Raw genomic sequence first — 26,993 nt, 5'->3', positions numbered from 1 at the left:
CTGGAAAATCTATTCATAAACAGGACTATACATAGGACACAAGGTCATGTGTGTAGACTGGAAAGGAGGTTTAGTCTAAGGCAAAAGAAAGTTGTTGTCTTTTTACAGTAATCACTATCAGACCTATTAGATGCCTGTCCTTTCAAACCAGGCACCAACTTAGTGATTAAAGCTGCTGTATACCTAGCTTTTTACGGTTTCCATAGGCCCCAAGAATTTACCAAAACTACCATGACTAACTTGCAATATTGTTTTAGGCGGTCTCACCTATCCAAACAAGGAGACTATTACTTACTTTCTCTACCCCACAGTAAAACAACCCAAGATAGTCAACACGTTAACATTCCTTACTACCCCACGCATAACAAGTGGTGCCCTGTTAAAGTTATTGTAACGGATCACCTGGCACCCCGACTGAGTACCTCCGTTAATGGATGCTCCTAGTGCTTCCTGAGGACTCCAAGCACTCTGGCAGACACCACAATCACCGAATCCGAGAAACCTTTTAAATTCTCCCAAGCATATGAATGCTGTAGACCATTGAATAGGAACCATACGAATAGGCTTGTACTCCTAGCAGTCAACTGGAACAGCATGCAATAAATCCTTCCCCCAATAATGAGACGACACATCACTTTGAGGGTAAAACAGGAACTCTGGACTGTCTCATCCAGCCTGGCTTTTATTACAATAATACACATACAGTCCACACCCAGGGGGAGGCATAAAATAACCAATCACATACATGGTTCAGCCCACACATCCCCTCCCCTCAGATAACATTAAACCCAATTATCCGGTACACTTTTCCAGCCAAGTTCTGGATGTACCCCAAAACCCGGGGGTACACCTTTAAATCCAGCATTGCTGGATAGCCCTTATTCAGGGGGACAACATATCCAAAATTCAAGTCATTCGGATGAACAGTTCGTGAGATATGGGGTTCCAAAGATTTGACCGACCGCATGGGTAAAGTATCCGAAAACAGTTCCATGCTTTTTGGCCCTGCGGTCGGTCACAAACAAGGGAATGAAAACAGACGAATTGCCTGTGTTATAGAGCCTGGAGAGGGTTTGAATGAATTCCCTTGTTTGTGGGGTTCTTTCTACCGAACGGCGGGTCATTCGGTAGTTTCTATACGAATTTTTGGAAGTATGGAGGTCTCAGCGGTGTTTGCCTAGTCAAGTGTCCGATTTTAGTTCCAGACACTCGACGGCAAAACACCGCTGTTCGGTAGTTTAAGATGGCCGCCGCCACGTGTTTGTTTCCCGAATGGCGGCCACCCAGAGGACAAAGAATACATTACACTGATTGCCAATTACCCGTTTGCAACATTGTTGCAAACTGTAATTGGAGGCACACTTATTCCTGGGTGGTCTGGTTGTTCGGTAGTTTCACTCAATATAATAAATGGAGTGATTCTACCGAACAATCAGATGAATGCTGCATACATATCCCAGGTTAAACTTAATACACATATAATATTACAGGCAGTACACTAGAATATGTATCACAGTCTTAAAGGGACAGTAGTCCCAAAAGTCCCAATGTGTCCATAGATGCTGTTAAAAGGGCCAGTAGCAGCAATATACAGTACAATATGCCCCAAATAACCCAGGGGCCATAGTCAGCAGGTAGGAGGCTAGCAAACAGGCTTCTCCAGGGCCCAGTGGCGAGGTTGGTTTCGCCACAGTTATGGACTCCTATTTACTCTCCCTAAGTAACCATGCCTCGCAACCACTGTTATCACTACATGGGTCAGTCCTCACAACATCAAAATTCATGCTATATGTTAGATCTTTGATCATGAGGTTAGGTCTCAATCCATCAAACTAGTCTGGTCACTCTTTTAGAATAGGGGTGACATCTACGGCATCAGGCAAGAATATACCGGTCTACATAATCAAAACGTTAGGTCGATGGAAGTCCTCAGCATATTCCCTGTACAGACCACAACATGTACAAGAACTTCGTCATGCCTTTATCAATATGTCTATGTAATTATGTTCTTTCCTGTCAATTGTTGATTGTATTAAATTTATTGCACTTATCGTTTTTTTGCCCTCTTTTATTTACAGGCCTACCGCAACGTCGGTTCCAGCACACCACAACCAACTTTTTCTCTTCCTATACTATGCTACTCTTTGCACGCTTGTTAACTCTTTGTATGGCCTTCTTTTTGCCCTAACACAAATGTGAAGACTTAGCCTACAGTTGCGGGAGGCGCTTGTTTCCCTATTTAAACCCACTACGCACCTTCCAATGTCCCATTTTTGCTTTAGCAATTTCATGACCCCACCCGCCACTCCCTCTATTTATACCTTTCATTACACCTCATGGGTGGGCCTTATTTATTTTACAGGGCTACCGCATAGTCGGTTCTGGCACACCACAACCGACTTTTTCTCTTCCTATACTATGCTACTCTTTGCACACTTGTTATCTCTTTGTGCGGCCTTCTTTATGCACATAACACAATTATGTATATATTTTGCATTACACTGACTAGTCCATTTTTGAGCTCTTTTGTTTCAGAGAGTTGTCATTAATGAGAGGCAGGTAGTAGTTTGTTAGTAGTATCACTTACTTGTGGGTCATTCGTCATAAAGGAGACAAAAATAGATTCCACACAGAGGGATTATATACCAATAAAGCATATGATTTCTTGTTCTTTAACTTTGTGCTTTGAGATTTCGTAATTACATTTTAATCATAGTTTGCAGTCAGCACTCTTTATTATCAATGTGGTGTGTTTAATTAGTAAAATTACTCTGAGTCCCTCAGCATAGATATTGTGTCCATCATTCTTCTATATTAACTACCTGCATGTTCCACAGCTTAAATATAGATATGTTTTCATATACAATGTTCCACATAAATGTGGCCTTTATTTGATTGCACATTGCCCATAAGAAATCTGACATAATATAAAAGAAATGATAAGCGCTAAGCCATTATTATCATTACTTTTATATAATGAACTGTTTTATTCATTTACATAAAAATATAAACAAAGCAAGCCATATTATCAGCAAAATAAATATACAAGCATCAACCCTGGTTTCACAGGTTAAAAAAGTCCATCACATAAAGTGTTCATTCATCCCAGTATCAACTGTTGATCCAGAAGAATACAAAAACAAATTGAATGGATTTCCAATTCTACCTTTAAAAAGAGCAAAACATTACTCAACCTTTTCCCCTCTTCTTTTCTTGGGGGAGGGGGGGAGGGAGGGCAGGAGAAGGAAAAAGATTACCCTCCTCCCCTTTTTAAAAATATCTTTCTTTCGTTTTACTTTCTCTCTAGTATCTTCTAGACTCTTTTTTCTCTCTCTAGCTCTTTTTAATCCTTTCAACCAATACTCCTATTCGAATAGCCCTAAACCTGTATTTTGGTACTCAACACTCGGTCATATGAGTACACCTGCATCAATCTTGAGATAAAAGGCTGAGTTTAACTAGTTTGTTTGTATATTTCATGTTCCTTATTTACTGTGGAATGCTGTGCTTAAGTTATTCTTTGCCTTTCGAATTGGAATTGCAGTGTTTACTATTTCTTTGAACTTTCTGTTTGTGTCTCCATTGGCTTGATTATTACCGCCTACTTAGTATTAACCCCTTAAGGACTGGACTGTTTTTGTGATGTTGTACATTTGCGACCAGGCCTCTTTTTACACTTTTGTGGTGTTTGTGTTTAGCTGTAATTTTCCGCTCTCTCATTTACTGTTCCTATACAAATTATATATTATTTTTTTCAGGACAAAAAAGGCTTTCTTTACATACCATTATTTATATAATCTCATGTAATTTAATTTTAAAAAACAAACAAATATGATGAAAATTAAAAAAAATACATGTTTTTTGACTTTTACTTGAAAAATCTTTTACTCATCTACAAAAGCGAATAAAAAAAACTGCTAAATAGATTAAAAATATTGTCATGAGTTTTAAAATACCCAGTGTTTACATGCTTTTTTGCAAGTTATAGGGTTATAGGTACAAGTAGGATATTGCGATTTCAAAACATATATTCTTTCAAATTTATCAATAGTGACATTGTAACACTATTATCAGCCAAAAGTCTCTGAATAACACCCCACATGTACATATTTTTTTTAAAGTAGACAAACCAGGGTATTCAATATAGGGTATGTCCAGTCTTTTTTAGTAGCCACCTAGTCGCAAACACTGGCCAAAGTTAGTGTTCATATTTGTTTTCTGTGTGAAAAAACAAAAAAACTAAATTGAACGCTAATTTTGGCCAGTGTTTGTGACTAAGTGGCTACTAAAAAAGACTGGACATACCCCATTTGCAATACCTTTTGTTGTCTTCTTTTGCAAATGGTATGCCATCATGGGGGTAATTCTCATTCCTGGGCTACCATACGTTCTCAAAGGCAACATAACCAACCTGGCCATTTTCAATGTAAAAATATTTGACCCATATATTTGACCCTGTAACTTTCAAAAACGCTATAAAATCTGTACATGGGGGATACTGTTATACTCGGGAGACTTTCTTGAACACAAATATTAGTGTTTCAAAACAGGAAAACATATCACAACAATTATATCATCAGTATGTTATAATTTCTATACGTAAAAGATTAAAATATTATCTTACATGATATATTTTTGCAGAGTATTTGTACAAATTTCATTTGAGATATTCGCAAGGAACACACTGGGAGACATACAAAACATACATCCCAAATACATAAACACATACACTTAACATATATAAACACTAACAAACAAACAAATACATACTCGCTTTAGCAGGAACAAAAACATATCCACTAATACACCCAGTTTATAATTGTTTTATCCTTTCTTCTTTTTCCCTTACTCCATACCTTTCTCAAAGAGGAAGATATTGAGAGGTACTTCATCATAATGTATTCCAAGTTATCTAGTTGTGAGAAAGTAGGATAGTTATGTATTATGCTCTCCTTTGAAATGTTATTTCACATTAGATAGGCAATAGTTCTCAGTGTATGTCTACAGATCCAAGAACTTGCTGCTTGTCTCTATGTGGTGTGTGGAGTTACTAGAGGTACTCGTGCCCACCAAAAATGTGCACTGAAGTCTCTCGGGTCAACTAACTGCACCTACACCTGAGCATGTTAGCCTAAGAAGTACTTCTTCGTGGATTCTCACACACAAAACCTTGGAAATGTGCCCCAAATGCCCTTCACAAACAACTCAACTCTAGTAAAGGTGTTTAGTAATAGATTATAATAAACTATAGTCATGATCTTGAGCAGGTCAGAGAGGAGACTTATGCCAGGGTTGACTTCAGGTATTTTATTTGTGCTCTTAGACACAGTATGAACAGAATATCCAATATTAGAAATTATAGGAAAGAGAGAGAGAAAAAACCGAAATAAAGGGACTCAGGCAATATGCCCTGAATAGATTATAAACAGGAATGAAAGTAAATAATAAGAAAACCTTTAGATAAAAGTATAGGTTAAAATAGAAGGACACATAAACAGAACAGAACAAATAGGTTGCAGGATTACAGGAAAAGGAGAAATTTAGTTTATCAGCCCCCAATAAGAAGTATTGATCAAGCAGGAAAATAACACCATATAATATTACTATTATTATGTATGGAGAAGACATGTTGGATTGATCAGGCTGGTAGAAATCAGGTGGGTAAGATAAAGCGTAGTTCGGGATGGTATTGAGCAGGGTTGGAAGTAAGCAGGATTGAGGAGTAGTTCAGGCTGGTATTGAGCAGGGTTGGAAGTAAGCAGGATTGATGCAAAGAAGGTAAGTCCACAGGTTGGTTCATAGGAGCCAGGATCTTAAGTGTTTCAGGATGAAACAACTTCAATGTAAAGGTCATGTGGTGAGTTGGGTGTAGCCTTTTGTAGGTTGCTCAATTAGTCCAGGCAGGTGAGGATTATAAGGAAAGTTTTCAGAACTAGAGGCAAGGAGGCCAAACATAATTGGTGCAGTAAATTGGTTTTAAAGGAACAGAGAAAATGGAACAAAAAGTCTTGTTTGCCAGGATAGGATCCTGACAACTATACTGTAACCCTCTGCCACTTGCCGATCAATTTTTACATCTTTTAGGTAAGGATGAGGTAGAATTTGCAATAAATATCCAATTTCCTAGTAGATGTGGATAATGAGATTTTTTTCAGTAAGATGAGTCAAATTTATCTGTACTTATTATTTTCTTGTGTGATATAATAACATGTATGGGCAAAGATTTGAATATTTATTGTGGTCACATACAGGCATTACTATTGGGTTCCAGGCTCTTGAGCCTGTGAGTAGTTCTTTAAAGCCTATAATGTGACAGTTGTATGTTATTAGTTAACCCCAGATCCCTTTTGGAACAGGATGGTGTTTTGTGGCTTCTCATTTAAATGTATTTGCTTCTGGTTACATGACAGAGGCAAACCAATACAAACTGCCTGCACTCTGAGATGGAAAAATGCTAGCATGCTAATAACTAAGCTAGGAGCCCCTCTCTACTGAATATCTCACTCTTTCTCTCTTCATAGCCCCTCTGAACCCACATAGAACCTCTATACACCCACGCGCACACAGCCCCTTTCTATTTTTCCATTTACACCTCAGCAATTAGCACCAAATGTTTAAAATGCCTAATGCATACATTATCTGCTTCATCTCTGATATCCCATGTAACATCCTAGTGTGAGATTCCCCTATGCAAGTGATTTCTGGTGAACAAATGTGCAGTGCAGAGTCTAATGTAATGCAGAAACAGCAACCGTACATATCCAACTCATATGCATGTATTTACTATTTCGATATATGGCTATATATCTGCTGCATGCCTTATGGATTGGTGAGGAGGGATGATATTGCAATTAGAGTGGGCAAAATGGAGAAGAATTGATGTATGTTTCTCTTAGGACATGTGAGTGCCTGTGTGTCTATCTTTGAATGAGTGTGTCTTTATGTATATGTCACTGTGAACAAGTAAGGTAGTGTGTGTCTCTATGCTTGTGTCTATCTATGCATGTTTTTATGTTTCTGTGTGTGCCTTTTTCTGTATAGGTTTGTCTATAATATGTCTCTTTCTATGTGCTTGTCTTTCCATATGAGTGTATATGTGTATGTATATATGTGTCTGTTTCTGTATGCATGCCTCTCTGTTCATTAGTGTGTCTCTATATGTATGTTAATGAGTTTATGTGAATGCATGAGTGTGTTAGGATATGCTTCTGTATGTATGAATGCATTATGCATGTATGTGTTTGTTAATGAAGTGCTTATGTTTGCCTGTCTTTGTACTAGTGTGTCTATGTACATCTGTACATGCATATTTATATGTTTGTACATATGACTGCCTGTAAACTATATGACTGTTAGTGTGTCTGCATGTGAGAGTGCAGTTTTTACATTTGACAAGCAGAATCTGGGAAGACACAGTTAAATGAACACTCCAACCACCATTAACACCACAACATTGATCAGACAAATCTCTCAGCCAACTAGCTAAGCCCTGATAACAGAAGTTCCTAAATAAGCCAGCGGGGTGGAGGCTAGGAGAATCACTGGGTGGACCCCAAGTAAGAACTGGTTTGACTTTTTACAAGGTACAATATAGAGGTTATTATGCTTGGTTTGTTCCTTTAGGGAAGTTTAGACTCAGATATATAAAAAGATCGTTTTCTGAGGCTGGAGCCAGGGGAGGGACCAATCAGTGGAGTGTCATGATGTGTTTTGAACTTATGATCGTGGTCCTTCTGTAACCAAAGTAATTATTTTTGGTATGATGGAGATTTTTATCTGCAGGTCTGTGGGAGCTCCAATTTATACATCACGGAGATGGCTGGCTGGAGGGCCTCGTTACCTATCGCCATTACATAGATGACCTATTTTTTATCTGGAAGGGCACAGAAGAATCTCTTAAAGATGTTATCACTGAATTAAATGATAATGATTGGGGTATAATTTTAACTACAAATTTTAGTAAAACTACAGTTAATTTTTTAGATTTGGATATTTTTATTAAAGAAAATCAAATCAAAATTATCACGCACTTTAAAAAGGTTGATATAAATAGTTTTATACAAACCACTAGCTGCCACTTTACACCCTGGCTCAAGGCAATCCCAAAATCACAATGCCTTCGAATTCGAAGGAACTGCACAGAGGAGACCAAATTTATTGAGCAGGCAGATAAACTGAAAAGTAGCCTATAATAAAAAGGATATAAGAAGGAAGATCTATCTGATGATTTAAACCAAGTTTTAAAAATAAAAAGGGAGACTTTAATATAAGATTAAAAAAAGTAAATAAAACCAAACCAGATATGGGAAGTGACATACCCATTATTTGTAATTATAGCCATGGTAACCAACATTTTAGGAGAATTATTAATAAACACTGGCCCATTTTAAAGTAAGACCCCATTTCATCCAGCATTTTGCCGGATAAACCAAGAGTGATTTTTAGAGGAGCAGCAAACATGAAACAACTACTAGTAAAGAACCATATTAAAAAATAATGTAATATAAAACCTATTGACACAAGGAGCGGTTTCTTTGGGTGCGGCATGTGCCTAGCATGCAGAAGCACAAACAGCAAAAAAAGACATGTAAGACAATTTTATAACACACAAAATGATGAAGAATTCACTATAGAGAGTCTCATCACTTATCACTCAACAAATGTAATTTATCTATTGGAATATGTGGGCCGCACAAAAGGAGACTTACACACGAGGGTAAAAGAACACGTAAGAAATATTATAAAAAGAGCCACGAGGGCCATATTGTGTCACACCATTTTAAAATTAAACACAAAGTATTGGGTAACTGGAGAGGAGGAGATTTTAACAAAATTTGTAGGACGAAACAAAATGAAATGGCTATTCAACCTTGGGACTTTACAAATCCAAGGCTTGAATATTGATTTTGAACTATGTTACTTCCTTCAACATTATTTTTATTCCCATTTTAGACCATCAGTTTTTTTAGGCACCCCTAACCACCAATAAAACAAATTATATAGAGGCTATGTCGAGTGTCGCACTTCCTTCTGATGGAGGAGAGTGGATTTGGCAAGCGGCAATGCCCGCGACGTCACTTCCGCCAACCATGGACCAGATGTAATCTGTTAAAGATGACCATCTAAGACCATCTGCACTATATATCTCTGTGTTTTTTTCTTTTTCATATATACCTTCAAGTTTGTATTTTCAAGTGTGTTGTAACACTCAATTGATGGGGTAAATGAACCCCGGCACAATTTTTTATTTGAAACAATTAAAATAATTCACACCCACTTAGAAAAATATACAGAGTAAAAAGGATATACCACCTATTGCAGATATAGATATGGTGGTTACATCTGTAAAACAAATGAGACATACATAGTGTTTTCCATATGAATTTGTTATTTGTATAGCGCTCCACTAATTGGTATATATCTTATATCATATATTCTCTGGGTACTTAAGATTGATTGTGGAAATAAGGGTATTCCACTTTATGTGTTGAGCTGCTTTCTGTTTAGACAATATATTGTATCACCCACTACCTCTGAAGAGAGGTAGATTTTGTTTTCTCTGGCTTTGTTGTTTGGAATATCCCTTTAAAACTGTTCTACAACATGTACGGATTTTCCTTATGGCCAATTTTACATTACATTACATTTTATTATATTTATTAACATCTTTCTTTCTCCACTGCAAAAAAAAAAAAAAGTGTTATTTAAACAAACATGTATTCCTCCCACACAGGAAATATCAAAGCTGTATATGGTACACATATTTCTTTGATTCTTTAAAAAAACATGTATATTTTCCAAACAGTAAACTTGGTTTAAGGGATGCAATAAGAACGCTGTGAAAAATAAAGAGACACGTACATTCAATTTTAAATTATGTCAACAATGATGCTCAACCAATCACATTGCTATAAATTAGAAAATAAAATATATAAAAATGATGTTTCTTACCTACATTTCCAGTTGTAAGGTACGAGTTCTGAAAATCCATCATTCCCATTCCGACAATGTGTATATAATCTTCTATCACCTGCATCAACTCCACTGAGCCTGGGTAAATCTACAATTAAAGATTAAAGTAGCAACAGCAACAATAGATTTTAAAAATAAAGAGTTTTACTAAGTCTATATTAAATGGCACTCTCACACATAGCTTGGATAAATCTAGAATTAAATAAAATAATATCATATAACAATAGAAACAGTAACAAATGGACCATAAAATACCAAGGCAGCGCTAAAACAGTCTATTTTTAAAGGGGAGGATCTATATATATATTTTTTTTTTTTCTTGTTGAAATCGCTTATTTACTGCCTGCAACAATTTTTTTTTACAAACAATTGTGTGCTTAATATTGTGTGTGTTAGTTATTTGCTTATGTATAAATATTTCATCTATTCTCAGTAGGTTAGAAAGAGCTAACTGGTTATTATCTCACTGCATGGAATGGATGATGCCTTTGAATAAACCAGTACGATCATTTGACAAACGAAAGTTGATTATATTATTTATTTATGGAATTTTCCTTTTGCAAAATACATCAGAGATAAATATGTGATTTTACAAAAGTCACACATTTTTCTACTTTGTACTAAGCAAACATTTTAGGTTGTATGGATATTAAACTTGCGTTTCATCTGTAAACCTATGACTGTAGTGAAGACAGCTGCAATATTGGTACTTGTGGAAAATTGGGTGCTGCCATAGATCCGATCCATATATAAACCATAATTACTAGTTTGCTGCACTGGCAATTAATCTGAACAGGATGCACTAGCCTTTGCAGCTGCTTGTCATAGAAGAGAATATATTTTTCTATAAGAATCTAACAGTTCTATGCAAGCAAAAAATAAGTGTACAGTACAAATTCTATAACAACAACAAATTACATATACTTTAATATCTCTCAATGCTGTTATACAGTTGAATGTCCATTTCTGTTAAGAGGTTTGCCTCAACATGTGTAATAAAATACACAATACATTCTTTTAACAAGGACATAAACATAGATGTTTCCATGACAACTCAGGATTCTGTGGGAGCAGACTCACGAACACTTATATAAAAATGAAAAGGTTTTATTTTGAAATACTTCTTTTTTTTTTTTTTTCAATCTTTCTTTTATTAAGGCATATTTGAGGGGTACAGAATAAAGAGTGGGAAATGCATAAGTGTTTTACAAAGTAGGGTCAAAACAGTGCTAACAGTGTTCACATACATTTCCAGAACATTAATGCCTCATTTTATATTTTTATGTGTCGATGAACAATAGCGTATTGTCAACAGGCTAAAGTGAAAGTCAACGAGTCAAGCGTGGTTTATGCAATGTGTCTGCAAGGAATAGTTAAAGATTGCTCAAACAGTATTTTTCATGTGCACAATATAACAGATTAATCAAGCTATGTGCTAAACAACTAGATGTTGTACAAGCTGAATTATTGTCTCTAAAGCGGTGAGGAGCATTAGGGTATCAGGTTTGTGTCATTAAGCATGTATGCCTGCTCAAATATGTTAAAGGTAGGTGTCATAGCTGTGAGGTGCAAAACTAAACAGGCAGTATGTCGCTACAGTAGTTGAGTATCAGGCTAATTGCCACCATGGAACACACATGATATGTTACGTTGGGGGTGTCTGCAGTTCTGGGGATCTACATTAATTGTGATACATCAATAAGCAGACATCCAGTGATCCCTAATAGTGTCCACTCATGGGAGTCTAGTAGTGCTCAGCAGTGGCGGTGTAGTTCCCCTTACATGTCGGTCTGGTTGGAGAGCACATTCCCAGGTTCTGTCTCAGGTCGCGACTCGTTTCATCAGCCGATCCCCTCCCGTGTCCTCGTGAGAATTGATACTTGGAGAGTCTGTAGAGTGTGGATGAGGCATGAAGGCGGCAGAGCCTCCCCTTGGCCCCAGGCCCTGTGTGGGGTCTGCATCATGGTGCCACAAACTCGGGTGCTCATAAAGGCTGAGTTTTTCCCTTAGCGGGTGCCTCGGAGAGCCGCGGTGTTTCGCCGCCGCCAGCGGCGGTTGGGCCTCCGGCGATGTGGCCGATGCTGCGGAGTTAGCCTCCTGGTGATCCCCGGCCCAGGTTGGCGGTCGGTGTTCAACTCTGGTGAAGGGGGGTATGCAATGCCCAGGGCAGGCCCGCCCCGCCTCCGCTTCCCCGGCCACCGTGGTGTACCTCCGTGTGTCAAAGGGGGTCTTGCGAAGAGTTGTTCCAGCTTTTCCAAAAATTGCTGGAATATAGAGTCCAGGCTTGTGGGTTGAGGTTGTGTGGGTACAGGTCCCTTGAGGTGCGGTGCTTCCGCCATGTTGCTGGGCCCGGAGTGTCCGAAGCCCAGGCCTAAGTGGGCAGCTGCAGTCCATGCAGTTATGTGTGTCGCTTTGGTGGGGACCGGGAAAAAATCCCCACCGGTCCATAGGGGGGGGAAACGGAGGCTCAGACTTTGCCTAGCTGTGCGTTTTAGCAGCGGGAGAGTGGCCATCTCCCCCACCGCCGCCATGCTTGTAGGCCGTAATCCCGGGAGGGTCGGAACCAGTGCGGAGATCCACTTGTGTGGTGTCATCTTGCCGGTCTCAGTGTCCTCTATTGCTTAGAAGTCTCAAGAAGTCGTGTCACAGCCTCTGTTCGTCGAGAATCGGCAATAGGTAGGGTTAGATGCAGGAGCAGCAGCAACATGCGTCTGCTCCGGTCTGCAGTCAGGTCCCCGCCCCTTGAAATACTTCTTTGATTGATATTCAACAATTATATTGTTGTTTCATTAATATTGCTGTCACTGTGTTAGTTTAACCTCAGCACTGCTAACAAAGTGTGTTTAAGTTGATTTTTTTTTTTTGCATTTTGCTTTGCATCGCAATGCAAAACAAAAATATTTTAATCAACATATCTAAATCACATAACCTGGTTAAGATAGAAATTACTCAGCTAGAAATCTGGTTGATCCCATCTATAGAGAGATCATTAAAGGGATGTACTTTATGTACTTGTTCTGATGAGTATAGCATGTCCCCGCAGGCATTTTCATGTAAACACTCTACCTTTTCAGGAATAAGGCAAGGTTTACATTGCTGCCTAAGGACAGTAACTCAGGCAACCAATAGAGATGGGGCAGTGCTGCACAGAGCCACTGAAGTTTCCTCATAGAGATGCATCTCTGTGAGGAGATGATGAATGGCCAGGTCTATGTTTGTCTCCGTCCCCTCTCCCACCTCCTTGGCTGAGATCATCATAATTGACAATCCAATACAATTGCAATTATCAGCCTCTGTCCTGTGTAGCCCTATGGTAGCACGGATGAATTTATTTTTTTTTTAATTCAATTTCCAGTTTAACTGCATTTTAAATTTTATTAAATAAACTCCAATGTTTTCCATAATTACTTGATCTTGACACAATACACACAAAATGTACATTACTAAATGCTCCAAAGCATTAAGCACATCTATTAAATAATTATGTATTATGTGTCAGGCAATAACTGAATCATCAGTTTTATGTATATTATTCCAAAAATATGCTTGCTATATCTCTGTCCAAATATAAATTAATTTTATACAGTGAAATCATGCTAATTTTAATATTTAATTAAAAATCTGTGTTTTGAACACATAAATGTTTTCCTTTTGCAGCACCAAAACATAATACTTAGCATCATTAATCATATCAACACTTCAAGGCAAATTACCTGCTTCAGCACTGTATCAGCTTTTTCTGAAGGTGCTACTTATTTCCTATAAGCATTTACAGATTATTTATAAACTGTTTTAATAGTATGAATTTTTTATTTTCTCCTAACCCAGTTTTGCCACCTCATCTGTTTTTCCCTGTATGCAAGAGAGATATATTACTTATATAATTGATTTGGTTTGCATATTGTTCAACTGAAACCCCATATACAATATCTTCACATAGCAACATACCTGCATGACTGCTTGGACTTTCGACCAGCTCTCTAGCACAGGGATTTGAGGGATTCCCCACTTTAGAGAGCTGGTCTATATCTGGGGAATTTTCCACGAACACAGATTTGAGAGATTTCCTGCTCTAATGAGCTAATCTATGTTCGGGGGGATTTTCCCTGAACATAGATTCAAGGGATTCCCTGCTCAAGTGAGCTAATCTATGTTTGGGAAATTTTCCCTGAACATAGATTTGAGGGATTGCGTGCTCTAGTGGGCTGGAATTCCCCCGAACACAGATCTCCTGTCTAGCGCATGCTCTCTAGTGCATCCTTACTTATTGACCAATTCGTTTTATGACTGACTTGTTAGAACAGAGTCCGGTTGGTAAGTGAGGTTTAATCTGTACAATAGCACACTTCACTCATGGAAATTAGTTTTTCCTTGTTAATTGTCAATGAAAATGATTATCATATTGATTTACTTAGATAACCACATCTATAAGCATTGCTAGTGGGAGCTTTAGGGGGTGAAGTCCTGTATGTAACACCCTTTAACTCTGGTCCCCATAAGTAGTAGTTAAAAATGAACTTGTAAATAAATAAGTATTAAGATAAATTTAGCTAAATAATTATACAGTATCTAATTAAAGTACTATCTCTTTCAGGAAATGTACTAGTGAATTAGGTGTATTCCTTTTTCCTAGTGCAGTGATTGGTGAACGCATAGCACGCACACCAAAATGGACATGCAAACACCTCTCTGCTGGCACAAGAACCAAATTACCATGTTGCAGCCAGTGCTACCATAGAGCTACACAGAAAGATGCCTTAGGACACACCAGCATAGGGGAGCAGTGTCCAAGGTAGCTGCCACCCCTCATAAAAACGGCAATTTTCATTTAATATGTTGCCACATTTTTGGCAATTTTAACAATATTTATAATAATAAAATGATAACGTGGTGGAGCATGTGGTCTAAACCTGGTACAGACCATATCAATCACTCCTTTGTAGTTGTGGCAATTAATGAGGGTGTCAGAGTGCGGTTACCAGGATTCCTAGCATGTGCTCTGACTCCCTCCCTGAGTGCCGGACCAGACAGAGCAAATGATATGATGCACTAGGTGGAGATGCAAACCATGCACTCCAGCAACACTAGAGAAGCATTATTGAGATCACAAGGCCACCAGGAAATCACTATTAAGAAAACAAACACAATTTAATAGTGACCACCTCTAAAAACACCAACACACCAGTTAACTCTGAAATACCGTGAAGTAAAGAACATACAAATCAACAAAGTTGTGTGTGATGAGTAAACGTGGCGAGTTATTGTCCCCAATAATCAGTCCACCAGTCTGATTTGGATCACAGTCCCTTGCATCAGAGGGAATACCTTTTTCTGGTTAGTGCTGAGTTCCCAAGCCGAAAATGCAAGGCCAAAAAATGCTTCATGTCTGAAGGTTTGGTCCTGGCAGACTTTGTCAAGGAGAGCTTGGAAAGGAAAAGGTCTTCCTCCTGATGCAAGGGATCCATACATAAACTGACTGGACTGACTACTGGGGACAATACCTTGCATAACAAACATAGAAAAACAACAGCGTAAAACCATACACAAAATAAAAGAAATAAAAGGGGATAATATTGCACTCACAAACACTAAGTAAAAACAGGCACATCATAAGGTTCAAATCCCTTCTACCATATACAGCAGTGGTTTCTCAGTATAAGTCCCGGTTGTAGTCCACCCTGATTGTCCACCTGAATCCACCCAAAAGTTAGCAGGGTTTGAGTTCTCCTTGGATAGTAATCTGTACAGGCTGCAAGATATCAACCTGCTTTACCTTGAGAAAGCCTTGCTGATGAAACCTAAGCATCTAAGCATCTAAGATACTTAAGCATCTTTGGTGATATCCTGCAGCCTGGACTGATTACTATCCAAGGAGAACCCAAACTCTGCTGACCTTTGGCAAAATGTTAGCTTTTAGGGCAGACTTGAACCGGGATGCTGAGGGACCACTGCTGTGTATGGTAGAAGAGTCTTTGGGTCTTGTGAGTGCAATATTATCCCCTTCTATTCCATGTGTGTATGGTTTTACGCTGTTGTTTTTCTATGTTTTTTATTCAAGTGATTAAATACCTAGAAGAGTTTTACCTCTATCATGACTGCTGTATTTACACTTTGAAAAAGAAGTATATTCTAACATTGTTTCGATTTTGGTGTGACCACACACTATGTATTTGTTCATAACGGTGCACCACACTCCTTTTTGCTGCTTTGTTTTATATATCATGGTTGTCGGAGTTAACCGGTGTGTGAGTGCAGTTGGGCTTAGCACTAATATTTGTCTGTTTTTGGTTAAATAAATAACATTGCTGAATATGTTCTGCTCACATATTCTTACAGGTATATTTGTTTCCCCCCCCACATATTCTTACAGTGTATATATACATACATGATACATACTGTGTGTGCATGTGTGTTTGACAGTTAGTATCATTGAATGGGGTGAACATGGGTAAGGAGGCTGTGTTTCTGTGTTCAGGCTACCCAGATACTGAGAAGCGTTTTGTGAGTTGCCCACTCCTGATTGTATTTTTGGGCATTCATGGGGGCAGTTATTGATTTACCTGTTGATTCCCTGATGGTCCGGTAGGATACAGGTCTGCATCTCTAGCTCAGTGTGAAATGCTCTAAATGCTCTCTCATGGTCTCTGATTGGAAGGGAGCGTTAGCAGAGAGCTGCTCCCAGTCGGCAGTACAGACCTGCACTAAAAGCAGTGCAGGACTTGATAGGGAGATCAATAGATCTCTTCACCTGCCCATACAGCTGCAGGTAGTAACAGCAGAGCAAGCATTGTAATATTAATACCAGCCCTGCCTTCTCCTTCAGGAGCCAGTGAGCCTGTCAGTGTGAGTGTACCTGTGTGTATACGTCCTTAGGGCTCTGAAATCTTACCTGTCCTCCAGGCTCCTGCTTACTCCTCCCTAGTTTCAGCTACCTTTCTGCCCCACCCCCACCGTGCACACTCATGGTGTAAAATTAGAGGCTTCCCCATGAGAAGCTTATGATTGCCCATTTCACAAGCACAAACTTTCAGATAAAACAGGATGGCTTGTAAAGGCTGCAGACATGTTAACTTAAGCCTTTGAAAGTTATTTTTAGATATACCCCAATGCCAACATGCATAATTAAATGCATGAATGTTTTTAATAAAAAACTATTAATTCATGTTTACAAATTCCATGTGGAACTTTTAAGTTAAGATGGTACCTTTAACCCCTTAAGGACCAAACTTCTGGAATAAAAGGGAATCCTGACATGTCACACATGTCATGTGTCCTTAAGGGGTTAAAGGAACACAATAGTCACAAGAACAACTACAGCTTAATGGCAGAGAAAAGGCAGTGTTTACATTGCTCCCTAGGGACACCTCCAGTGACAGTCACTCAGTGACATCCACAGTGTGCAGCACTGACATTTAATGTCTCCACACTCTGTATTGAGATGTTGCACTTTCCTCATAGAATTAATGCATCTCTATGAAAAGATGCTGATGGCCAGGGTGGCATTTGGCTCTGCCCCCACCCCGCCTCCTTGGCTGAGATCATCAGGGTTGATGATTTTAGCCAGTCCAATGATTTCCAGTAGGAAAGCATTGGATTGGATGAGGTCATCAGTTCTGATGATCTCAGCCAAGTAGGTGGTTTGGGTGCGGGGTCATCACGGCAGACCCACGTGGTGCTGGAATAAACGTACGTTTGGAATTTATTTAAGGGAGGTAAGGGGTGGCCGGCCACATAAAAAACGTTTTTAACACGTTTGTATTCCTGACCCTATAGTGTTCCTTAAGGTAAGAAGGAACCTTTAAGTTAAGATGGCATTAGATACCTCCATAACACCGTTAAAGTGTTTTATAGTGCCCAGAGGGATCTTTTAATATGTAGAAAAAATAGAAAGAAATGGGATCCGTGTGAAGATGGGTGTAAAAGGGAATAAACACCACCTCCACACTGATCCCATGCACCAGGAGGGCACTCCAGCAATGCTCAAGGGCTTAACTCTAGATACTAGCAATAGAAACAAAGAAGCAAAAATTCACAAACTGACAAAAAATCACAAACTGAATATAATGGTGACTAGAGATAAAGACGTATGTCTTTATCCCCAGTCAGCATTGTATTCATCTTTTAATATGTGGTTTATATTTGTAATGTGGGTTTCCTTTAAAGTTTAAATGACTGGCAATTTAGCTAAATCTACATGAAGATTTTTTATTAGTATTACTCATATTATTTTTAAACTTGTTCACAAAAATAAACCAAACTATTTATTAGAATTTATAAGTTCACCTACATAATATAAAATGTGCATAACCTATTTAACTATTTAACTGACAGCAAATAGTGATTGATAAAACTAATAAAATAAAATATAAGCAATAGAGAGCTTACAAGTTACATTAATAAATAAGCAGCAAAGAAATTATTAAAGTCAATTGCAAATTAATAGTTCAGACAAACATCACGTTTGGACAATGTTGTATAGGCTTACCTGTTGGGCATCTTCCCATTTTTCTTTATTCTCTTCATCGAGAAGATTGCTTACTATTTGAAAGAAGTTCTGAAGAATAGGAAAAAGACATTGCAGTGTTAATAAATTAGGAACAATTACTATACTCAGATGTACTTTATTAATACCCACATAATAAAAATTCTCTTTTGTAAATAGTATAATTAGAGAATTACAAGGACTACTAAACCACATCTGAATACACATCATCTAAGAGTTCTTTTTAAACTGATCAATAATGTACCCTTATCCACTTCCTTCCATTAGTCAGACAATAAGGTACAGAAACTAATTAATATAATATCTAGTCATTCCGTACCCTATTAACATGTAACATGCTCATTTGCATGGGAGTATGAAGTGGAGGGGAGAGGGCAAATCCCCAAAGAAATTTAGGTGGGAGAATGACAGGGATAAAAGCCATTGCCCTCCCAGTCATGATGGTTAAGCTTTTAAAATCATATATTTTAACGTTAAAGAAAGAAAAAAATATTACATCATATCTTTAAAAACTTGATTATCTTCTACACATAGCTCATAAAACAATTATATTTCAACTGAAAGATGCAAAATATCATCGGGGGTACATTTAGAAATAATTGATAGTTTGTGAGAAACTGCATATTTCAATCTAAAATTTGAAGTTAAGCAAGTCCAATAGCCTCCCCAATGATGGTGTATCATTTGCACCCCTCCCCGATTTTCTTGGGTTCGCATGTTGACAATCACTTGCTCCTTACATTTTCATTCCTGTACTATCCTTTCATACTATGTTACTTCCTGCGCCATCCGAAGAATTTTACCTTTTCTGTCAATTTGAAAAAAATAAATTTTATGATGCATCTTTTACACTCATTCCAGTTGACGTGAGATATACTAATTATCTGGTGAACTGTAGCAGTCTGATTTGCACATTACTGCAATTTCCTTGATGCACACATTAATTTACTGTACCATTCAAATCAATTGCATTTATTGTGGATCAATAGATTTTCAGTATCAATGCTTCTTAATGTTTAAATTCCTAAACAACAATTATCTGCTCATGCTGATACAACTTAATTGATGCCGTTACTATATAATGCTCAGATTGCAGTTTGAAAAGAAAGAAAACCTGAGTAAATAACAAGGTTGTTTAAAAAATAAGGTTTTCAGATTACTTAACAAAGAATGGGGATGCTTATCATGGCAGGTGCTGTTCTGAGGCAAAGTGCTAAATAAGGACCTGCCATAAACCAACGGAACATCTTTTACGGTTTAGCACCATGCACTCAGAATAGCACTTGTTTTGTCTTGTTAATTCTCCCTTTACCCAGCACACCTTCAACCCCGTCACTACTAAGTACTTTTTCAATGTTTGCGCTGTTGTGAGGCATTCTATTCAGTTGGTTGAAAAATTTAGATTTTTTTAACTCATTGCATTGAGCTATTTCTACTGCTTCTGTTTGATTTGTTAATTGCAAAAAGTTGAAAGTCTGTAGCTTTTGACAACAAACCTGATTTTCAATGGGGGTTGAATAATTTTGATTACGACTGTAAATAATGTATTAAAAATGTGCAAACATGTCTGCTTGTAGTGGCCCTCGAAACTAAATAAATGTAGAGCTATAAGAAATGTCCTTTCCTGGATGAAATATCACACAAAGAAATATAACTCATTATCACTGCTGACATAAACTATGAAGCTTTCAATCAATGTGACTTATAGCTGTATTTTCAAATATGCCTGGAGCAGGTCTATTCTTTGACTTGTTTAATGACATTTTCATATAAATCCAAATTAATGTATACAACATATGGCCAAAGATTTATTAGATACCATAAGCAAAACAAATCCCAGTAAATATAACCTACAGTAGTCAATAAATGTCTATTTATGTTGTTTTTTTTTGTTGTTTTTTTGTTTTTGTTTTTATGTTTTGTTATTATACTACTCATATATATATATATATATATATATATATATATATATATATATATATATATATATATATATATATATATATTTCTTTAATTTATGATGCCACAGTATATTGGCAAACCATTGTAAGACTGGTAGTTTGAAATATTACTCACTGAGTGTCATGATTATGTTGCCAGATAAAGGCAGCTGTATGTAATATATAGAGTGTTCCTCTGCATTTTGGGATTATTGGTCATTAGATAAGCTGAACTTTACTTTTATCCAGCTCCATCCCAGGCTTGACATAAGAGTGTTCCTCCTCTTCTGAGATCATCATTACAGATAATCTTGGGCTAATCCAATGCTTTCTTTAAAGAAGCATTCAAGCCCTATAAGCTCATGTGTAGCAAATGTCACACTATACCAATCAGATTCTTCTTATAGAGAAATACAGCATTTGGTCCTGCTGACAGTGAAGATACAATTTGAAATAGTTATAGAGTTGCATTCTAGGTTGAAAAAGACTGAAATTTACCAAGTTCAACCTTTAAAACACATTGTAATGTGTCTTTGATGGAAAAGTAGGGAACAAAGCCAATTTGAAGCAATGGCCAATTATGCCACAAAAAGTGGAAAAAATTCCGTAATGGCAATCATTATTCCCATTTGATCTTCAAACGGTTCACATATAAGTTAATTATATCGTTGAAATATCTTGTTTAAAAAACAAACAAAAAAACAACAACAAAAAAAAACATTCAGGCCCTTTTCAAAAATATACATATAAATTTGATAAGACAACCTCTTTGGGTAATGAATTCCACATCTTTCTCGTTTGTACTGCTATAATTTCCCCCTTGAGATGTCTTTTAATTGAATGATTAATTACCAATGGCTGTCTGGATGAGAAAATACATTGCTTAAATCTGTCAGAGTGCAGGAACAGGGTCTTTGCACTTCAGATGTAGTGGTTTTGGTGCTTACAGTGTTCCTTTAATACAGAGTAGTTGATGTTGTAACTGTGTGTGGATAGCAGTAGTATAATTTACCAGATGATGCTAGCTTTTGTTCTATCCACGTGAGAACTGTGAGTTCCATAGTTAAAACGGTGTGCTTCATTATCGCTTCCAAATCATATTCTGCTCTCCTCCACCAGTAGCAAAGCCCTGCAGCATATTATTTTTATTTTCTAAACATTCCACCTCTCCTTGGACTCATTGCATAATCTAATCTAGTCCTTGGCATCAAGCATCTGCCTCCATGCTACTAGTGTATTGTTTTTCTTTGTCCCTTTCAAAGGGTATTGTATGGCCCCTAGAAGTACCATATTTTCTTCATTGCTGAATCTGACTACCATCATCCAAGTGGTTTGTTTGAGATCATCTCCTCTGTCCGCTCAGGTTTGTGTTCATGCAGACATTGCTTCTCTGTGATTGTGTTACTTGCAGGGCTCGAGTCCTGCAGGAACACGTGGGAACGGCATTCCTGCACTTTTTTTACAGCAGGAACGCCGTTCCCCCTGCAGGCACTAATCAGGGGGTGGCAAAAAATGCCGCCCCCAAATGCCCTGTGTTCCCCCTGTAATGGGGGGGCCACCTGATGGACCCACCCTGGCAGGCGGCTGTCTCCCTGTCACACACGGCGAGGGAGCTGTGTTCACTCTGCTCCCTCTCGCCGCGCATGCCGATTGCTGAGGCCGGAAGCAGAAATATGACATCATATTCCGGCTCCTGGCATCAGCAGACAGCACGTGTGGCAAGAGGGAGCAGAGATAACACAGCTCCATTGCAGCGTGTGACAGGGAGACAGCCACCTGCCTCACTGCAGCCCCACTGGACCCTAGGGACCCATCCATGCCAGCCTTCCTAAAAGGTGTGTGGGTGGGAAATGTTAATTTAAATAATATGAATAATTTGTATATATGTCTGTTTGTGTGTGTGTGTGTGTATGTATGTCTGTGTGTGTGTATGTCTGTTAGTGTATGTGTGTATATGTCTGTTAGTGTATGTGTGTTTGTTAGTGTATGTATGTGTTTGTGTCAGTGTGTGTGTGTTTATGACTGTATTTACGTCTGTCCAAAAGTCGCCTAACTGATCTTGGACGTCCTCACCCTGTGCATGAGGACATCCAGCATCTGCTAAATACCCATAGGATTTTAAACCCTTCAGTGTCAAGTGGGGAAGGGTAGGACATGAGGGAGGGGGGCACTATAGGGAATTATAGTGCCAGGAAAACAGCATTGTTTTCCTGGCACTATAGTATTTCTTTAATCAGGAAGCGGTGCACCCTTGACAGGAAGGGGTGGTAAATTTAGATTAGGGGGGTGCTCAGGTATTGTCATGCCTAGGGCAGCACAAAATTAAAATACACCACTGTGTGAGTGTCTGAGTATGTCTGTGTGTCTGCGAGTGTCTGAGTATGTGTATGCGTCTGTGAGTGTCTGAGTGTATGTGTGTGTCTGTGAGTGTATGTGTGTGTCTGAGTGTGTGTGTGCATACGTGTCTGAGTGTGTGTGTGCATACTGAGTGTGTATATGCATACAAGTGTTTTGTTTTTTTTTGGGGGGTGGGGGGAGATCTTGGGTGAGTTCCCACTCTTTTTTCCCCAGGACTTGGCCCCTGGTTACTTGTGTTACCTTTCTCTCTGTTTACTTCCCCCACTAATATCATAGACTTCATAAAGAAAAAAAAAACTATAATTTTAAATCTCTGAATGATGTGTTAATCTTTTTATGACTTTAAAAAAAAAAAAAAAAAGATACCAACATGCTATATTATATAGTCAACTGAATAAACATTGACTAAACAAATTTCTTTAGTGTGCTGCTATGGCTTAATGCTAAAAAAACATGCTGTTTACTTGACTTTATATAGTATAACTATAAGAGGACTTAAATTGCTTGAATTTATTTATGTAACACTATACCACTGGAAGATATTATAATCTTTTCTTCGAGTGTATTGTTCTCAGCAGCTTTCAGTAGCTGAATGCACTCTTTTGTCTCATCATGTACATCCATTACTATTCCCTTGCGTCAACATCCTCTTAATCATTTTTATTGCATACAAAATACTGAGAAACTCAAAGTACCCAATATTACCTGCTGTAAAGTTTCTGCAATCCCTTAAAGAAAACGTATAGCTGCTTTTAAAAAAAAGAAAAAAAAAAAAAAAAGGACTAACATTGCATATCTACTAAATCAGCATGTATAGTGTGGCATTGATTGTCTTTCTGTCAATGGGAACTATGGCTGGCAGATAATCAATTTTGTCAGATAACCAGTCTCACAATTCTCTGTGGCATCATCTTCCAAAACTAAAGATAAATGTTGATTATCTTCTTTTAAATCTGCTGTTTTGAAAGATGGTAATACTGTAGAGCAGAAATTATTGTTGATTATGGTATATAATGCCAGAAGTCAGAAAATAGATGATCAAATAATAATTATGAAAATATTATTATTTATAATTTTATATCTATGGTTTTATGGTTTTAGGTAATAGATATTTAATTTAAATATGGTGTTTATGATATTTTCAAAGTCTGTCTGTCTGTCTGTCTGTCTGTCTGTCTGTCTGTCTGTCTGTCTGTCTGTCTGTCTGTCTGTCTGTCTGTCTGTCTGTCTGTCTGTCTGTCTGTCAAATTGACCAAATCTGAGCAAAGTGACGAGTGTAACCACAGTTATTTATCAAACAGTGACCACTATCATGTATCTCTCTGATAGCATTTTCTACCCAATACAGCAAGTTTCCTTCCTATCCATTATGGGATAAACTGTGGCAGGAGTGTCTGTTATTTCAGCTAGAATACTGAATTTGTTAGTAATATGAGGCCATATAATAGAGGGATATAGATATGAAGCTTGTTATTTTATTTTGTACAATATGACTACATGCATGGCAAGCACGGTGCGCGCATTAGTCCACCCCCATAGGATGTCTAGCATCATTTCATGGGGTTAAACAATGTGTGAATCAAGGAAGCTCCTCTAGTGGATGTCTGGTAGACAGCTACTAGAGGTAGTCATAAGCCTGCAATGTAAACATTGCAGTTTCTCTGAAATTGCATTGTTTTACATTACATTCTTAAGGGTACCAGGACACTGCATCCAGACCACTTCAATTAAATTAAGTGGTCTGAGTGTCTTTAGCGTAGTGTAAAGACACCCAAGTATATTTATAAAACAGCATATAAAAGGTGTGAGACACAGAACCAGACACAGTACAAGTGTTGTACCTATTACAACATATAATCATAGAAGAAGCACCAGTACCCCATTAATGATAATTTAGGTTTACTTGCAGGGTGATAAGTATTGGACGTGCATTGCTTTAATATTTCATTTATACCTAGAGTATTACTAAAGTGAAATATGCTTTTTGTTTTCTCTACTAGCCATTTCATATTCACCATAAAGTTGTAGTTGAAAGAACAAACAACTCCTAATCATCTACCTCAACTAGGTAAATATGTATTTCACCGCATAATAGTTCCCACTGCATAATAGTCGCACCCTGGTTTTTCAGTCTCAAAATTGGTTAAAATTCAATTCATCATATAATAGTCACATAACTGATCATGGCTGTTTTTGTTGTGAGACATTCTTATTCTTGAAAACTGGTGGCGAATATCATACTGATCTTATACCGAAGAGAAGGTTTATTACTTATCAGTTTATTGTATTTTTGTGCATTTTATCTATGTAATGCATTAAGAAATGACAGGAGGACATGGAACATGATAAGAGTTTACGTGATGCATTAGAAAATGTGCTATGTTATCAGCAACTGTTAAAATGTTAAAAAAACAAAGCTTTGCATAATGGACACATATAATAAAGCTTCACATAATGGTTGCACTTTGATTTATAAGGAACGGAATTAGGCATAAAATCTGTGACCATTATGCAGTGAAATATGGTGCTCTATAGCAGTGCTCTGGACATTGAGTATTTTAGAAGCAAGAGAACGATGTGGTAGATAAAGTTATTAAACATACAAACAAAGCAGAGCATTGGATGTATTATATCTTTCCCAAGGCCATTAATATCAAACCAAAATGCAATAAAAAAAATATCCATACAAAATTCTCTAACATAATTATTAATAGTAACAATACTACAAATCATATGTTTTATTGACTCATTATTGTGGATAGAGAGATAAATAATCTGCCTACAATGGCATCATCAAGTGAGGTCACCGGAGTCTACAGAGACATTTAACACCACCACCCACTCTCCATTGTCAATGACACATGTAAATACAATTGCACCATTGTACATGCTCCACCGTCTTTGAGAATGAAAACAAGCTAGCTGCCTCTGTTTTTGTGAAATAATACCAACATTTTCTTCAACATTATTTTTTATTTTAACTCAACTTTGGATTTTACAATATGCTAGTCAGTCATGATACCAAAAGTGAAGTAATACAAGTTTAATTTTTAAAAATAAGTATATATTTTGAAATAAAATGTTACTTTGTATAGATTAAAACTGGTTTCTGAAACCTTCTCTATATATCTCTACATCTGTGTGACAGATCTGTTTGTTTGTGTTTTTGTTTGTTTTTCTGTTTTTTTAATGAGATTATTTACAGCCATTGAAAGTATTTTCATGAATCCTATTCTAATATAGAGCCAGTCGCCGGTACAGTTATAAATAAAAAATGCCTCCCTCATCACTCCCTCTAAGGAATACACATAATATTTTCCATGTGTGGTGGCTGAGTGTAATTGTGGTGGTTTGCTAAGAGTGATATGTCGAGTTGGCTGATTGTGATTTGAGTATGGGGCTAACTGAATGTGATTGTGTGTAGAGTTGGCTTAGTTTGATTATGTATGGAGTTAACCAAGTGGGATTGTATGTAGGATTTGGTTGAGTGCGGAGTTTACTGAGTGTGATTGAGTGTGGAGTTGGTCGATTGTACTTGTGTGAATAGTTGGATTGGTGTGATTGTGTGTAGGGTTGGCTGAGTATTATTGTATGTGAAGTTAGCTGAGTGGAAATATGTGTGGGGTTATCTGAGTGTGATTGAGTGGGAAGGTTGTGTGTGTGTGTGTATGTGTGTGTTTGTGATTTTACCATTAAACGACCACTCCTATCACCATAACAACTTAATCAAAATTAAGATATTATTGTACAAGAAGGTCCCTGTCAAAATCTTACCTGAAGGGTTTAAACCGTTAACAAATGGATTAACCCCAAAGTCTGCAAGAAGGCACCTGATTGTCCTGCGCTTCCTCTGAATGCCAGAGATTTAAAGCAGCAAAATACATACCCTTTTAACTCACTTTTCTGAATGAAGAGCTAGTGGTTGGCTAAGAGAATCTGCTGATGCTCTCAGCCAATCAGAAGTATCCATTCCGAGTCTTCCTGATTGAAGCCTCCGACATTCATAGGTAATGAAGCGGCAGAGCGATCGGGTGTCATGTTGCAGATTTTGTGGTTGAAACATTCATCAGTAAGACAGCACATGGGATCTCCTCGTACAATAACAACATCAATGTGATGACATTGTTATTGCTCCAAGAATGTCCCTTTAAATTTTTTGAATGTCATTCCAGTTTTGAATTCCACTGTGGGAAACTGGCCAATCTTAGGCATGCATGTAA

The 26,993-nt window shown here is 37.7% G+C and overlaps 1 protein-coding gene across 6 annotated transcripts in view; it reads right to left on the bottom strand.

Annotated features, from left to right (window-relative positions):
- Positions 1-26,993, bottom strand: part of ADGRB3 (adhesion G protein-coupled receptor B3) — an 880,860-nt gene that overhangs the window by 381,106 nt on the left and 472,761 nt on the right. For all 6 annotated transcript variants that reach the window (XM_063442965.1, XM_063442970.1, XM_063442966.1 and 3 more), the window contains 2 exons: positions 18,458-18,526; positions 9,952-10,060 (listed from right to left, as the gene is read on the bottom strand). In XM_063442965.1, coding sequence (XP_063299035.1) covers positions 9,952-10,060; positions 18,458-18,526 — 178 coding nt within the window. The remainder of the gene's footprint in view (positions 1-9,951; positions 10,061-18,457; positions 18,527-26,993) is intronic.

The sequence above is a fragment of the Pelobates fuscus genome, chromosome 2, assembly GCF_036172605.1.
Source record: "Pelobates fuscus isolate aPelFus1 chromosome 2, aPelFus1.pri, whole genome shotgun sequence".
In the NCBI taxonomy this organism is placed as follows: Eukaryota; Metazoa; Chordata; class Amphibia; order Anura; family Pelobatidae; genus Pelobates; species Pelobates fuscus.
This window is presented reverse-complemented; position numbering and strand designations above follow the sequence as displayed.